The sequence below is a fragment of the Setaria italica genome, chromosome III (assembly GCF_000263155.2).
Source record: "Setaria italica strain Yugu1 chromosome III, Setaria_italica_v2.0, whole genome shotgun sequence".
Lineage (NCBI taxonomy): Eukaryota > Viridiplantae > Streptophyta > Magnoliopsida > Poales > Poaceae > Setaria > Setaria italica.
Window position 1 is genome coordinate 9,582,269 of NC_028452.1, and position 16,610 is coordinate 9,598,878.

The window sequence follows — 16,610 nt, forward strand, 5'->3', positions numbered from 1 at the left end:
TCATTAGCGATGGTTACTGTAGCACCACATTGTCAAATCATGGACTAATTAGGCTTAATAGATTCGTCTCGCGATTTAGCCTAGGGGTTGTGCAATTAGTTTTGTAATTAGACTATGTTTAATACTCCTAATTAGTGTCCAAACATCCGATGTGACATGTGCTAAAATTTAGCACATGCCTCCCAAACACCCCCAAGTAGGAGCGCCGCAGCTGTCACCAACGCATGCACCGGCACGGCCCATGCATGGAACGCACCTGGTGCAGAGTTCTGTGGGCGCATCGGCGGCTACAGTGACGCGCCACCGGGCAGCTGACCTGCGGGGCCCACAGCGCGGACGCTCTCCGTGATCCTTGCCACGGCACATACGGACGCACGCTCGGCTTTGGGGCCAAACGAGCGATTTAAACGCGTCGCTCTCACTGGGAGCCCCATCGGAGACGTACGTGCACTAAAGCTGAGCCGGGTGTCGTGTGCACGGTGGCAATTACTCTCGTGACACATGCGTCGCGGCCGTGCACGCGTTGGCGTTGCATCGTTTGTATGGGCCTGAACGAACGAACTGAACGCAAGCGCTAGTGAACAGTCGCGTCTCACTGATCCAGCCAAGGTTCATTGGTCGATTTGACAACTCAACCTGCGCCTTCGGTCTGAATGTCTGATGAACAAGGAAGGGCACGGACACGGGTCAAGGCAGTCGGCTAGGCGAGCCTTTGCCCGGTGAACGCTCGGCTCAATTCAAATCACATGTAATGCCATCATCTGAACCAACAGGAAAAGGCGTCGGTTAAAGCGGTGACAGTAAACTAGTCGATCCATCCCCACCGAGACCGAGCTCAGGTGATAAAAGAACCCGAGGAAACCAAACGGGTCAAAAGAAAGAGGTTTCCAGATTCAGAACATGCAAAGCAGATTCAGAGGATTGTTTGGGTGGTGATCTCGTCTCATCTCGTGCCAGTGCCACGCCGGCCTCCCCCTCAACGTTCATATTCCATCTCATCCATCCCCAACGTGCTGGCGAGTATTTTACCTCACTCCACATACCGGTAGCATTCATCACTCCAGCTTCGGTCTCACTCCCAGCAGACCAAGCCAAAGACCGTTCCTCGAAGGCCGTGCCCCACCCCTCCTCTCTCTTTTAAAATCCCCCAACCCAAAAGCCTACTACTCGATACGAAGAGAGGGTGAGAGAGCAAGCAAGACCGAGAGAGAGACAGAGGAGAGGTGGCCCGGAGACCAGCACGAGCTCGGCATCACGGCCATGTCCGTGGCGCAATCCTAGGCGTCCATTTCGTATTCCACGGCAACGCAAGCACCAAGCGCAGCTGCCAGCCATGGTGGCCGGCCGCGTCAAGGCAGCCATGGGCTTCCAGCGGAGCCCGGCCACGCCCAGGCCTTCCTCCTCCTCGTCCGCGCGCAAGGCGCCGGCGCCGGCGCCGGCGCCGTTGCAGCTGCCTGGATCCGCGGCGGCGGGAGCGGGCCAGCCGGAGACGCCGCGGCGGCGGTCCTCCGGCTCGCCGGCGCCTTCGGGGTCGGGGTCCAAGGCGGGGCCGTTCGCGCGCTACTTCCCGCGCTCGTCGGCGCAGGTGCAGCCGGCGCGCGCGGCGTCCGAGCCCGGCGAGCTCGTCCGCCTCGTCGAGGAGCTGCAGGAACGGGAGTCGCGGCTGCGGACCGAGCTGTTGGAGCAGAAGATCCTCAAGGAGACCGTCGCCATCGTGCCGTTCCTGGAGACCGAGCTCGCCGCCAAGAGTAGCGAGCTCGGGCGGTGCTGGGCCGCGCTGTCCCGGCTCGAGGCCGAGAACGCGCGCCTGCGCGCAGAGCTCGATGCCGCCGTGGCGGCCGCGAGGAGCAGCGAGCAGAGGGTTCGGGAGGTGGAGAAGGAGATGGCGGAGATGAGAAAGCGGCGGCGGGAGCCCGATGACTGCTCGTCGTCGGCGTCGTCGGACAACTCCGAGCGCTCCAATGCAGGGAGCAAGCCGGCCAAGGTCGTGGCCGGGTTGTCAGTTCTTCCGCCTCCCGCGCCTCCTCCTCCTCCGCCGCCGCCAATGCCGGCGCCGTACAAATCCAGGTCCTACTTCTCTGGCTCGTCGCGCGCCTCGCCGGCGAACTCCTCATCCAGTGACTCCTTGTCCGCGCCATCGACGCCGACCTACTCTTCGGACACTGCGGCATCACGAAGCCGCGTGCCGGAGCTCTCGAAGCTCCCGCCGATACCCGCCCCACCCCCGCCTCCACCGCTGCCGCCGCCATCGTCAATGCCGACGCGCGGACGCCGCAGCGCGAGCTCGTCACCGTCGACTTCAAGCAGCAACAGCGGCAGCGGAGGCGCGGGGCCTCCTGCTCCGCCGCCACCACCTCCACCTGCGGCGAGGAAGACATCGAGAGCGTCCTCCCCTGCGACTTCGGCCTCGACTCCGGCGCCCGCTCCATGCGTGAGGCGAGTCCCAGAGGTGGTGGAGTTTTACCACTCGCTAATGCGGAGGGACTCAAGGTGGAGGGACGGCGGCGCGGCCGGCGAAGCAGGCCCCGGGGGCGCCGCCGCCGCGAGGGACATGATCGGCGAGATCGAGAACCGCTCTGCTCATCTTCTTGCGGTAAGTGTTCGATCGATCAAATTCACTACAGAAAGTAAAATTCTTCACTTGTTGCCGTTTTCGGCCCATTCCCCACTCATTTTCATTGACAATATCGTGTCCTTTACCTGCCATTTTTGGTGGAAAAAAAATCTCAAAAGCTAGAGGTTTTAACAAACTGACACGAGTGGCTCACTGGCTCACTGGCTCTGAAGTAGCTATTGCTGATGGAGTTGTTGTAGAGATGAACAAAAAAAAGGTGAGCACCAGAAAGTGGTCGTCTTTTCGAGCGTGCGCGCACGCATACGGCCATTTGAGCACCAAATACAGTTGAAACAACCAAACATCTTTCCCCCCTGTTCATCGCTCTCGAGTTCACCAACTTCCATGAATTCATGCAAGAAATCCATGAATTCCTGCATGCATTTCTCTTCCGAGTTTTATGGTTAGTCATCAGAGCAAGTAGTAAAAGACACGAGGGCAGTGAATAGGATAGGACAACCCGTAGTTGGGAACAAAAAAGAAAGCTGCATCCTCTGCCGGGAATCATACAAAGGTTGCCCGGCCTTGTCATACTGATTCGTGGGGCCCCGACACTGTCAACCACTAGCTCAGGTGGTAAAGAGGATTGTAATAAATGAGCTGAAGCGGGGATTGCTACTCTTTCGAATAAAAAAAGCTGTGGCCTTGTCCGGCCGTATCCTCGAGGCCCAGCTAGCCGTTGGAGCCAAGACCGTTGCTTCGCGCCAAGTGCCTGCACCTGGATCGAAGAAATTTTGAAATAAAATGTGCTTTCTTATGTCGCTGTGCTGCGACCTTGTGGAAGTTATATTTTGTTTCGATTATTTGGTTTGCGATGGGAAGAAATGGCTGCTGAACTAATGGTTTCGGTGGTTGCAGATCAAATCGGACGTGGAGAGGCAGGGCGACTTCATCCGGTTCCTGATCAAGGAGGTGCAGGGCGCCGCGTTCGTCGACATCGAGGACGTGGTCACCTTCGTCAAGTGGCTCGATGTCGAGCTCTCACGCCTGGTGAGCCATCCATTCGGTGTCCACGTCCGAATGCTGCTCAACAGCAACCAGCTAACCGATGTTTCACTGGGTGCCGTGGGATCGCAGGTGGACGAGAGGGCGGTGCTGAAGCACTTCGACTGGCCGGAGGGGAAGGCAGATGCGCTGCGGGAGGCCGCGTTTGGGTACCGCGACTTGAAGAAGATCGAGTTGGAGGCGTCATCGTTCTGTGATGACCCGCGGCAGCCCTGCTCTTCTGCTCTCAAGAAGATGCAGGCTCTCTTCGAGAAGTAAGCACCTTGTAGCTTCTGGTGTATATATGAGCGATAGATATTCAGTTCTGATTTCCTTGTTCGATCGTGTGTTCATCCATGGTCATTGACAGGTTGGAGCATGGAGTGTACAGCCTTGTGCGTGTGAGGGATGGCGCAATGAGTCGGTACCGCGGGTACCAAATCCCATGGGAGTGGATGCAGGACAGTGGAATTGTTAGTCAGGTATAGTGCGAGCTAATTGTTTTCCCTAAATGAGCAGCATTGTTATACATTCGTCCTTGTGCTCAAATACAGATGGTTAGACAAACATGTATATTGCTGGTGTGTTACATTGCACTTGTAGAGGAACGATGGTGGGAACAAAACATGATTCACTATGAGACACACTTGTGGTGCCAACAAAAAGAATTTTGAGCAACGTTTTGTTTTGGGCACCAATAGGAAGGCCCTAGCTTCTATTGCTCGCTGGGATATGCCACGAAATGCACGTGTGAGCCAGTGGTTCTCATGAATCTATTTTGTTTCTGCAGATGCCATGACTTGGTTCAGGGTAATGTTTTTCATCATTTACAAATAGCATAATTCACTATTGGACATACACTCGTGGCACCAAAGCAAAAATAATTTAGGCAACCTGGGGACCAACAAGATAGCTCTCTCCTCTGTTTGTGATGTGCTGTGAAATGCTGTGTTAGCCAGGGGTTCTCGTGAATCCGTTTTGTTTTTTATGGCCCCTTATGAACTTTTGGTTCAGAAGCATGGTCCATAAATTTTGGATTTTGTTCAGGCTGGTGTTTTTTTTGTTCCGAACCTTGATAGACTCAGAAATTGGTAACTGATAGACAAGCTTGGTCATCTAGGCTTGTTGCTACCTTGTTCAGAACAGATATGGGCCATTGCTGAGGGCTTCACCCAGGGAAAATAGTCTTTGGAAATAGCCTACTCTGTAACTAATGTGATGGCATCAAACTTTTGGGTAGAGGGCAATTTCATCATTGTTGATGTATTAGCAAGTATTTTGATCATACAACACCCTAATGCTTTCACAAATTTGAGGGGGAAAATCATGCATCACAAACAAATGAGTCTTGAGTGCACTTGATGTTAACTTTGTGCTTGATAAACAAATGTCTAGTTTCCATGTCGCCTGTGCTGCATGCAATTACTTGGACAACTTTAAAGCTCTTAAATCAGATTGCAATTTTTTGGCATATCTTGAGCAATTACAAGTGCTTATACGGCTATCTGCTTACGCAACTTGCTTGTTTGAATCTTAATATGCAGATCAAACTACAATCTATGAAGCTAGCAATGAAGTATCTGAGAAGGGTTTCCTCAGAGCTTGAGGCCATACAAGGTGGCCCTGACGAAGAGGAGCTAATGCTTCAAGGAGTCAGATTCGCATTCAGAGTACACCAGGTAACCACCCTACTTGCTCATGTACTGCAATATGCGCTCAACTCATCAAATTTGTGTACAGTGCTCAACCCTACTGTTCTTTGCAGTTTGCAGGTGGCTTTGATGGCGACACGATGCGGGCCTTTCAAGAGATCAAGGAGAAGGCTTCAACCTTCCAGTCGCAACGGGAAAGCCAAAATCAACATCTGCATCAGCAAAGACTCGCTGGCAGAAGTTGAAACTCATGTATTTATAGCAGTCCATTACTACTATAGGATGGTGGAAATGTCTATTTACTTGGCCAAATACTCAATTTGTCAGCGAGAAGCTATTTCAGATTCTCAGTCTTCTTATCCATTGGCGTCAACATGCCGTTCCTGTGTAGTGTCATGTGCTTGTGTATGGGCACGTTCCCTGCAACTTCTCAAGTAGCTAGGAGGAGGCGTAGGCGAGCATTCCTGCCGCACCTCAATTCAGAGACCACACGAGAACGCTGGACGGAAATTTGGCCAACCAGCCAAGCCGCATATTCAAGGCCTAGCAGTTCTTTTTTCTATTTTCACAGGCATCGCTTTGACGAATCGATGTGGATTTAGGACATTTAGCCATTTGGGGGTTTTGTTACAGCATGGCTTTGAGGCATGTTTTTTTAATATTTTTCTGAAACCATATGTACATCTAGCGTGGAAATGGCTAAATAGCTTTCCACTGTTTACTAGCTCCTTTTTTACCACAGCAATTTAATACATTGGAATTGGTAAAACACATGATTAGAGTGCTTTAGTACCTTGAATACTATGGAAATGGAAAACCAAGGAAGCTGCATGAACACACATGTATCAGAAGAGAAATATAGGCACAAAGAAAATCCTCCAAATTTATATTGCACAGGCCATTCCATAAGAATTCTAGACGATCAATTCTTTGTTCAAGAGGGTTCCATAGGATATTTTTTTGATAGAATTATAATCCCGTAAAATTCCTTAATGTTTGCTTTGCTTGAAATGAAGCCTTATTGGTGCACCAAAAATTTGGGCGCAACTACTGCCCCCTTCTTTATATATGTCATGTTGACCTTCTCAAGTACTCAAAACTAAGGTGGCCCGTGCAAATAGCGGGTAGCTAGTTTTTATTTCTCATGGTAACATTTGGGTTCCTTTTTACTTAGAAATAAATTTATTCAAATGATTTTGTATGATGTTTTATAGTTATAGTTTTGTCCGAATAGCTCAGACCATAAAATAAAACATGGAAATTGTAGGTTAAGTTTTACTTCAGTTTGCACTCAAGCAAATTCCTCCTTCCTGTATTGTATCGATATAGACTCTTTTTTTCTATTTTAATCTAACATATCGTTATTATGAAATGGACTTTATATTAATAATTTGTTTAGGTCTTTTTCTTTCTAATACGTATGAAAAGTAACATAGTTTGTTTAGCTTTTTTAACGTAAAACTTTGGTATTCTCTCTCTCTCTCTCTCTGATATGGACTCTTATTTGATCATTCTAATTTTGAAGTCATAACGAAACCAAACTGCTAGTTTTATTTACTATATAATTTTATTTAATTTTGATAGTATTAATTAGGCAAGGCTAATGGCTTCTTTTAGGAGGGTAATTAATGCAAATAGCACGGCTAGACATTTCTATATAAGGTCCACTTGTACCTCTATGGCCGATTAACATTGCATTATCCTACTCGCAATATTCGACAACCTCATATAGAATTTTGATGGTCCTTGTGTTCATGATTCACTGATTCTCACCATGGCCAGATTGGTCACCCAAAGCTCTCTACTAATTTCCTATTACCTGGATTTCAAATTGACCTATTTACTAAGCATACTCAACATGTATTCTTCGAAGTGAATCTAGACCATTACATCATCATACAAATCAATGATGTGTATATCATTTTAATTTTTATTACCGCGGTATTTCAAGGCTAAATTTAAATTGTAGCTATTAAATAATTATACTCTATATGGGCTTTTTATGTAAATAATATGCTTTCCAATCTCAATAGGAATTATCATTATTCTAATTCTAAATTTATTTATTAATTAATTGTATTTTGCATAAACTGTGTATTTAGCTATTTTTCTTCACAATTTGTACACAAATTAACTACTTCCTTATGTTTTATTATAAATTTAGCTATTTATTAATCGCATTCGACGTGGACCCTATTGATCTCTTGATTATGTAAATGAAAAAATATCTTCTCTCTCCTTTCTTCTAGATTTGGAAATAAGCATTGGCTCTTTGGAATCCGATTCAATATCTGTACTTTTCATTTTGAAACAAATGAATTCATTCCCTTAGTCTATCTGATGTTCACATAAGCCAATCCATCTCTCTAACAAAACTATAATCTATTTGGAGCATGGATGACCTGTATGTTATTACTTTTTCCACCAATTAACATGTTAATTTTTATTCTTTTTTCCACCAATTAACATATTAATTTTAGAATATTTTTTATTTTGAATATGGTTACTTATGAATTGTATTTGTATGTGGTGTATACTCTTTATTTAGCTATTTCTATTCCCGACTTGTATAGATTTAGGATGCTTCTTGCCAGCAGTATTGATCCTCCTATCGCCTTATGTTTTTGCCCATTGGTTTCACATATGATGATTGTAGTTTGTGAATGTAGCCCTAAATCGCTCGAAATTGAGGGTTGAAATCTAAGGTCCTGTTTGGCAGAGCTCCCAGAGCTGATTCTCTGATGAATCCAGCAGGAGCCTTGCCAAATAGTTTTTCAGAGAGAAGTAATTCTCCGTTGATTCTGTGAAGTGATTCTCTGAAATGAACTAAGAGACTGGAAGCTGAAAATAGTAGCTTCTCCTGATTCTGTGAAGTGATTCTCCATCTTGATTTTAAGAGTTTATGCTAGAGAATCAAAGAGAATCACTTTGAGCTATAGAATCACTTCTCTTAAAGAACCAGCTCCCATAGAGAATTACAATCAGATGGAGCTCCACCAAACAGGCCCTAAAGCTCAACCATGTGGAGTTTTGGTAGACTTCAAATCACCACTTGCTTCTATGGCATATCTGGCGGACTCATTGCCTAGTCCTAGCTGCACCTACACCTACGCGACTGGATGATCCTATATCAACGGTGATGATGGTTAGGCAGCAAGGCTACATAGTACATCCTTTTCCATATGCTCTTTACTTCTATGCGTGGTAGAGCTACTCATGTGTTCCTACTACATATTTCATTGGTGAAGACGTATGGGGCGCTTGATCGTTCTTCGCGTTGGCTCACCCACTATCTGCGCAGTCCAAACATGTTGTTGTCATCAGGTCCAAGACCAAAAGTCGTGTCTCTTCTCCTTTGTTCCTCTAGACTCTGTGGTTACGCAGCAAGGCTGCAAGGCTATACACAGGACACATGACATCTTTTTCCATGAGTTCTTTACTTCTACGCATGGTGTAGGCTTCGTCATAACCATCTCTTCTCTCTTTATTTGTCTTTCATGGACATCGTTAGAGTCCATTAGAGCTGTAACATCTCAAAAATTTCAAACATTCAAAAATGTGGACTTGTTAAAATTTTCTTCCTTTCTCCCTAATAATTAAAATTATTTTAACACATGTTCGTATTAAGCATAAACATCACATGGTTGTGCATTTGTGTGCTCTAGAGTTTAAGAAAAGATCCAAAGCTTATAGGCAATTCTCAAATTTGAATTCAAACTATATAAAAAACCCCTCCAAATAAATGCTAATCTCTCCTATTTCTAAGGAGGTCGACAGCTTCACTTTCAACCCAAACCACCTTCCGACCCGATCCATCTCCCTCCTCCCTCCCCCCTTCCCGCACGGCCTAGTGGGCCATTTGGCCCAACCAAACCAGCCTGCAACGCCAGCGTCATCATCACCTTCCCCTCTCTTCCCCTCACGCTCACCCATACATCCCCCCTCACCGGCATACACGATGCCGCCCGATCCGCGTCCCCCGGCCACCTCCCTGTTCTGTGATGAGCGCATGTACTGCCACGGCCATGCCTCGCCCACTCCCTCTATCAGAATCCCCCTTCCCTTCCTCATAACCCCGGCCGCTCGCGTCTGCATGCGCGACTCCACGGCATGGCCGTGATGGCTGTCGCCCTGATCTCCTCACCCCGCCCGCTATGCACTGCTCCAAGCAACGCCCTGGAGCCGCCTCATCATGACATGTCGCCTCGGCTCCTCAACCATGCCTGGAATGCATCCCTTGCCCTCCGCCCTCCTGCACACCCACGCTAGAGCCCCTGCCGGTGCACTGCTCACCCGCCTGCCATTAATGGCCGGCGAGCTAATCCGCTTACGTCCGGCCTTATCCGTCGGCCTGAGCCACACCGCGAGCTCCTTCAGGGGCTATAAATAGCCCCCTCCCGGCGCCATCCCACCTCGCACCACCACCTCACCTCCCTTCCCTTGCCGGAGTAGGAACTCAGGCTCACTGCCTCCACCCGCTGCTATGCTCTGTCCTCCAGAGCTGGGACGGGTCGAAGTCGAGGTCGCCATGAAGTCCTTAGCCACCCTGCTGCGCTGCAGCCCCACCCTAGTGGCTGCTTCGCGTAAGACCCGCTGCCGTCGCCTAACCCCACTGCCACCGCACACCGTCGCTCTGCTCCGGCCACCGTGCCACCATCAGAGACACCCTAAGTAGCTTCGTTATGCTACCCGAGTCATGACCTTATCCCCTTAACCCCATTGCACCGCCCAACTTAGGTGAGCCGCGCTGGCTGCCGTAGACTCCAACCCACCCCAACATCCACACAATCCACCCCATCGCATCACCCCGAGCCTCCAGCCTTAAACCCCACCGCGAATGCTACACTGTAGCAGCCGGCGGCGAGGATTCTGGCGAGCCTCCTCTGCCTCGCCGCAGTGCCCCGACACCCATCTTGGGTGGAGCCCTAACGTGGCTCCCACGTGGTAGCCACGCGGTAGCGTCACACACACGCCACACACACTGCTCCATCAGCACCACGTCACCCACTACCCTTCTGTACACCTGGTCCAGTGGACCACTCTCATCCGTTCGCCCTAGTCCATGGGACCACGAACTAGGTCCACAGCACAGCCGCCTCCGTCACAGCCTCGCTGACCTGTTGACCTAGCCCCATCTCCGTCACAGCCTCGCTGTCCTGCTGACCCAGCCCCACCTATCGGTCTCACAAATTGCACAAAAACGCTAGGTACACACGGCTGAGAGTACCCCAAATGTTATTTCACCCACTTCCAATTATCCAAAAATTCCACCAAAATTTCTTAAAATATTAGATAGATTTCTATACCTATTAGAACCAACCAATATCCTTTTATGCATCTTTAAGGTCCAAAACTAAATAAAACCATTTTCATCCAATAGAAGAGCCCCATTAGTGTACCCAAAATCTCTCCTTTTGCCATTCTTAGCTCCAAAAATATCTAATAAATTTTTAAAAATGCTAGGATATATTCTAGGCACATTCATGAATTCACCTTCCCAAACTCATATCCTGCACCCCCAAAACTAAGGAGGCACTTAATAAACCTATAGAAATCCTATTAGAAATCATGCCAAACTTTTCCTAGGAACTTAGGAAATTCTTAGCATATGCCCAAGCTCCATAACCAAAGGTCTATCACCAAACCATTCTCTAACCCATGAACGTACACCTAGAAAATCACATGAAGTATAGGAGATCACCAGAAACTTAGGAAAATCCATCCCAACCCCTTTCACAATCTTTCCTTAGAATTCTTTCCAATGAGCTTGGATTACTTTGATTGGTGATTGATTGCATGTTTATTCTTCTATTTCTTAGTAACTTAATCTCTCCCCGAGAAGTTCACGTTTCACCTCGGAGATAGTCATCCATTTAAGGATTCGATTTCACCGCTCGTCAAGCAAGGCAAGTCTTAACACCAATCCCTTGTTCATCCTATATTTTGCAACACTAAAATTAACCAAGATAATAATGTGATATTGCATATTTCATAAGCCCCCTAAATATAAGGTTAAGCATATTCCTATAAGCAAGCCCTTACTCTTCCTCCTTGCTTAAAACCCTAGGAATGGCCTTGTATCTAAGGCCTAATAGATCTCATATATTTTCTATTGCCAATTTAATCCTTTAGGTGTGAGTTTTGGCAACAGGAATGAACTGTAAAACTTGACTAGCAACCAACTAAGTAGGACGCAAGGTAAGTTGGGTAACCTCATGAGGGGCCCCTATCTAGCATTACCTTGGTCATTTAAGGACCGGCTCATTGAGAAAGTCTTTCCAGTGTATATGTGCAACCATACAAGCCAAAAAGGTACAACTTTCGGGGGTGCCTACTTATGTGAGAAATTGATTCACACCCCACTACAGAATCTAGTAAACCATCCTAAGGAGCCACGGTGGACAACGGATAGACTGGAGCAGGACCTTCGTACAGTCCCAGGTCCGGCCGGCACGGGTCATTTGTTGAGGTTCGTAGGGCCTGGTGGCATTGTATGACACATTATGATGCATCTATTTTCCTGGGTTAGTGTCCGTGAGTGGACGTGGAATGACCCCTGATTAGGCCCCAGTGTTGGATGGGGCTAGAGGATGTCGTCCAACGCCGGTGGGTATGGGTCTCGTAGAGTAGTACCACCAAAGGCCTTGGTATGGGCTATTTGATCGTATGGGTAATCTATTCGAATAGCCAAGGTTCTTGGTCATGAACTCACATGGTCAAAGCTCTCTTTGATTAGTCACACCTCTTTGATACAAAGTAGAGAATTAAGGGCGATGCTCGTGCTTTTGAGATAAGAAGGATCCTGACAGTCGTTGCCTTTAAAATATAGTAACGGTAGGGGAGGCTTGTTTCCCCCTCCAGGGCCAAAAAAACATTATTACAATAATAACAACTACTTCTTTTTAAAGCCCAAATGGTGTTACACTTCGCATACAAATAACTTTCTGCGTATAACCTAGTTTTCCTTAATTTACTTTACATGTCATTAACTTTTCTACGTTAAGATACTTGCTGAGTACTTCTAGCAAAAGTACTCAATCTTGCTTGTTCTGCCAGGTTACCTAAGGAGTCAGCTTTCGTCTTTCCGCTGCACATTGAATGTTGTTTGATTATTCCCTAAAGGTGAAGATAACACCGACATAATTCCTCCTATTTCCTCCTCTTCTTACTCTGATAATCATTCCGATATACGCTAGTGCCAGATACTGATCCAGGGCATGGCACTGTATTGCTTAAGTGTGGACGTCCGAGGGGCGGTCCCCACAAGCGCTTCCTTGTGGTAGATATTGTTTCTGAGTTGACCTGCAATGGAGGAGGCTGCACACGCCACATTGCTGGGATCTCGATGACGGCTTGGCATCTAGAAGCATTGTTACAAACAGTACCTAATTCGTTTGTAGGCTCTGGTTCCCTTTGATGAGATGAGCTAGTGCGGCTTTGAATGTATGTGTGAACTTCTTAATTTGCTAGCATGTAGGAGTATGTTTATTTTAATCACTATCTAACACATGCATACGGTCTTTGATATGCTTCCTTAATTATCCTCCTTGGAATATTTTTTTGGAATCCTACTCCCTCCGTTCCAAATTGTAGGTCATTTCAATTTTCTTAGAGAGTCAAACCATTTTATGTTTGACCAAAATTACAGAGAGGATTACAGAGATTTATGGCACCGAATAGATATACTATAAAAATATATTTAATAAAGCATCTAATATTACTTATTTGATATAATAAATGTTAGTACTTTGTTATATAAATTTGGTCAAACTTGACATGCTTTGACTTCCAAAAAAGTTGGAATGACTTACAATTAGGAACGGAGGGATTATCTTGTTACTTGTTCTACACCTAGCTAGCTTACGTCAAATATGAACCCATGATTTGATACTGATATCTATATATGCATATGTAATAGATCTTAGCCTTTGTAATTGGGAACAACCAAAACAACGGCATGGATTATTCTTTTTGCACTTATTAATTGGTAATTTCTAGGGTTTTGTAAGAGACGGTGGTGGAAATTCTGAATTTATTATATTTATTAGTAGTATTTGGCATGGACTATTTGGGCTAGTTGGTAATTTCTAGGGTTTTGTAAGCGGCGGTGGTGGAAATTCTGAATTTATTATATTTATTAGTAGTATTTGGCATGGACTATTTGGACTAGTTTAGATCATTAGATCTTCATAAAATGGAACGGTGTACGTTCTTCTCTTTTTCGATTAATGTGGTAATTTTTAGACCTTCTCGACGAACGTGGTGGCTTCTTTTAACACTATTGTATTAAGATAATAGATGTAAACCTAAAATTAAACTCAAAATAAAACAATGAGACAAGTCGCGTCTGATCATCCATCCGCATTTGCTAGTGTAGTCTGTTACACACACCTTTCGAAATCATGTGCACGCCACTCGGCATTAATGAAAATGTGTAAGAGTCGCACTGTCGCGGGAATTTGTTTTGATTCCATTTTTGATCGTGTTGAAAATGTAGTGTGATAAATATATATATGCAGACTATAAGCTACACGGAAGCGCGTGAGGAGTGAGGGGAGGGGCATTGCCTGCCTGAAAACGAGCACAATAGTTCAGAACTGAGCAGTGAAAGAGATCAGATCATAGCAGGGACACCAAGCAGAGGGCGCCGCGGAGAAGAGAGCGAGCAAAGACGACAGGGAAAGCTCGATGGCGATGCCGTTCTTCAACAACGGTATGCCCAATATTCCCCTTAATCCCTCCGCTCCCATGCTCCTGGATATGCTATTTCCTTCGAAAAAGAAGTCCATCCAACAGGCGTTCTTCATCTGCTCTTGCCTGTAGGCGTTCTTGCTTGATGAACTAAGATTCTGAATACGTCCGATCTAACCTTTTTTTATTTTTGTACATAGTTAGATCAACACAGTTCGACGCAGATGTTCACAAAAGAGCAACGCGCATATGAGCATTGAACTAGGCTCTTTGCTTGAATTCCTTGATCCTCGCTTGGGACTATTTTGATGGCATACAGTATATGAAACAGATACTGATATGATACCGATGACAAGCTGACAACATGCACAGTTATTCTCATGTATCTGTTCCCTTTTTCTTTTACTCCAACGTTAACAAGATGTACAGTCCTTTTGCTTATTTCAAGTGTGTCACTCACTCACTTGACCAGATGCTGCTCTGCAATATCTTTCATTTTCCATTCACTTCCAAGTGAAACCTGTATAAGTCTTCATGTTCAGCTTAACTGGGTGCTTGAATGACTACTAGTAAATTTGAGACAATTTCAGAGGGAATGTTAGATTGAGCATGCAAGTAAAACTCTGATGAAGAGTGACATTAACCTTTTACTTTAGTGAATTAGCTTGTGTTTGGACTGAATTTGGCCATACAAACACCACCGATAACCAACATTTTAAATCTTATCTAACATATCGAATATCCTTACTCTGTCCATTTCTCTCAGGGAGCTTCCTAGCTGTCGCCAACCAAGTGCTGTGGATGGCGGCTTGCGTTGGCGGAGTTGCTGCCTGCGCAGTGGGGATAACGTACCCGATGCAGCCGTCAGCGTTCGTGCGGCCGGCAGCGTGCCTCGCCGGCCTGAGCGACTTCGAGTCGCTCTACGTCGCGTGCTTCTCAGCCATGATGTGCTGCACCGTTGAGGCATTAAGCGCCACGGCAGCGCTGTGGATCCTCGGCAACAGGAAGCGAGTGGACAAGCTGCCCAAGTACAGCCGCAGGTGCTGCCGGTGCTTCGTCTTCATCGGCGTCGTCTTCTGCGTCCTCTCCTTCGTCTGCCTGGTCTTTATCGGCGACCACATCGTCGTCATCAGTATATATAAGCAAGCTTGCTTGCCTGGGATGGCCCAAGAAGAGCTTGGTGGTTGCCATGAAATTAGCAGTTGCCCTTGTCGGGCTGGTCTTCTCCCTGGTTGGCTGTTTCATTGCCCTGTACGGCCATTAGTTGCTTGTGTATAGCCTTCTGCGATCGGTGATTAATTGGACTACACACTCCATCGTCTAGCTAGATACTAGTTTTTTTTTAAATGAGCCAGCAGGAGAGCTGCTGCTTTATTAATAAAGAAGAATGCTCGAGGGGCGAAACAAGATAGGAAACTTTACATGCTGTATACTGCGAGCTTAGCTAGCGGTCTGAAAAAAAATAAAAGGGATCATACACCCCTATGTACACTCAACTACGCCTTGCGGCGTCAAGGAACCGCTCCAGGTGCTTAGCACCTGCCACCACCCACGTGATTGTCTCGTCCTTTGCCCGGGCCACTAAGTGAGGGAGGGATTGTTCCTGATGGTGGAAAACCCGCGTATTGCGCTCTTTTCATACCTCCCACAACACTAAGATGATAAGAGATCTCAAGCCTTTTTTATCAACAACCTGCGTACCCACTAATGAAGTCCACCAGTCATGGTGTCATGTGAAGTCCAGCATTCCGGGTCTATGGCTGGGCACCTAGTCCACGCACTTAGTTGAGTCCAAACATTCCTTGTATAATTGCATTCAGTGAACAAATGCAGCCCCGTCTCTTGAGTTGCTTCACAGAGAGCACAATTTGGATTGCTTGGCCATCCCCGACGCTGCAACCGGTCCGCTGTCCATATTCTGTCCTGGACGGCCAGCCAGCTGAAGAATTTACACTTTGGTGGCGCCCATGATTTCCATATGATGGCCTCAAAGTTGGTGTTTGTGGATCCGAAGAACTGCGCTCGGTATGCTGAATTCATGGTGTAATGGCCGTCGGCCGTCAAGTTCCACCGAATGGTGTCCGGGACCCTGGTCGGAGTTGTAGGCGGCTTGCCACGTTCCAGAGATTCTGAAGCTCAATGAAGTGTGTGACTGAGAAGCCCTAGTGCTGGAGGTCAATATCTGTGACCCAAGCATTGTCCGTGATGACCTCGCTCAGCGATCTGTTCTTCCTTTTTGAGATGCTGAAGAGGTTGGGCGCCATGTCCCGGGGCCTTTGGCCGTCGATCCATCCACTGTCCCAAAATGATATTTTGTTGCCATCACCAATTGATATAGTGGTGGTTGCCGCGAAGAGCTTGCGGTCAGCTTGCGTGCAGGGGACGTCACAATCACCCCATAATGCGCTCTCATTCATCCATTGTTGTCATAACCAGCGCAGGCGTAGCGCTCTGGAGAATTTGTCAAGGTGTAGCACCCCTGGACCACCCTCTTTCTTGTGTCTGGCAAACCGCGTCCAACTCACCTTACATTTCCTAGCAGTGACATTTCATTGCCAGCCCAAATAAACTGCTTTCTTTTGGCATCAATTGTCTTCATGATTTGCTTTGGAACATTTAGAGCTATGAGTAGATACACCGGTTGGGCTGTCAGCACCGATTTGACAAGT

General features: G+C 46.9%; 1 protein-coding gene across 1 annotated transcript; it reads left to right on the top strand.

The window, feature by feature from the left end:
- The first annotated feature begins 1,078 nt into the window (after positions 1–1,078).
- On the top strand, positions 1,079–5,623 carry LOC101780499 (protein CHUP1, chloroplastic). Its single transcript, XM_022824817.1, has 6 exons — positions 1,079–2,593; positions 3,473–3,604; positions 3,692–3,873; positions 3,969–4,080; positions 5,143–5,277; positions 5,364–5,623. Exons 1-6 carry the CDS (start codon positions 1,334–1,336, stop codon positions 5,493–5,495), a joined length of 1,953 nt encoding a protein of 650 aa, XP_022680552.1. The 5' UTR covers positions 1,079–1,333; the 3' UTR covers positions 5,496–5,623.
- Positions 5,624–16,610: the final 10,987 nt, after the last annotated feature.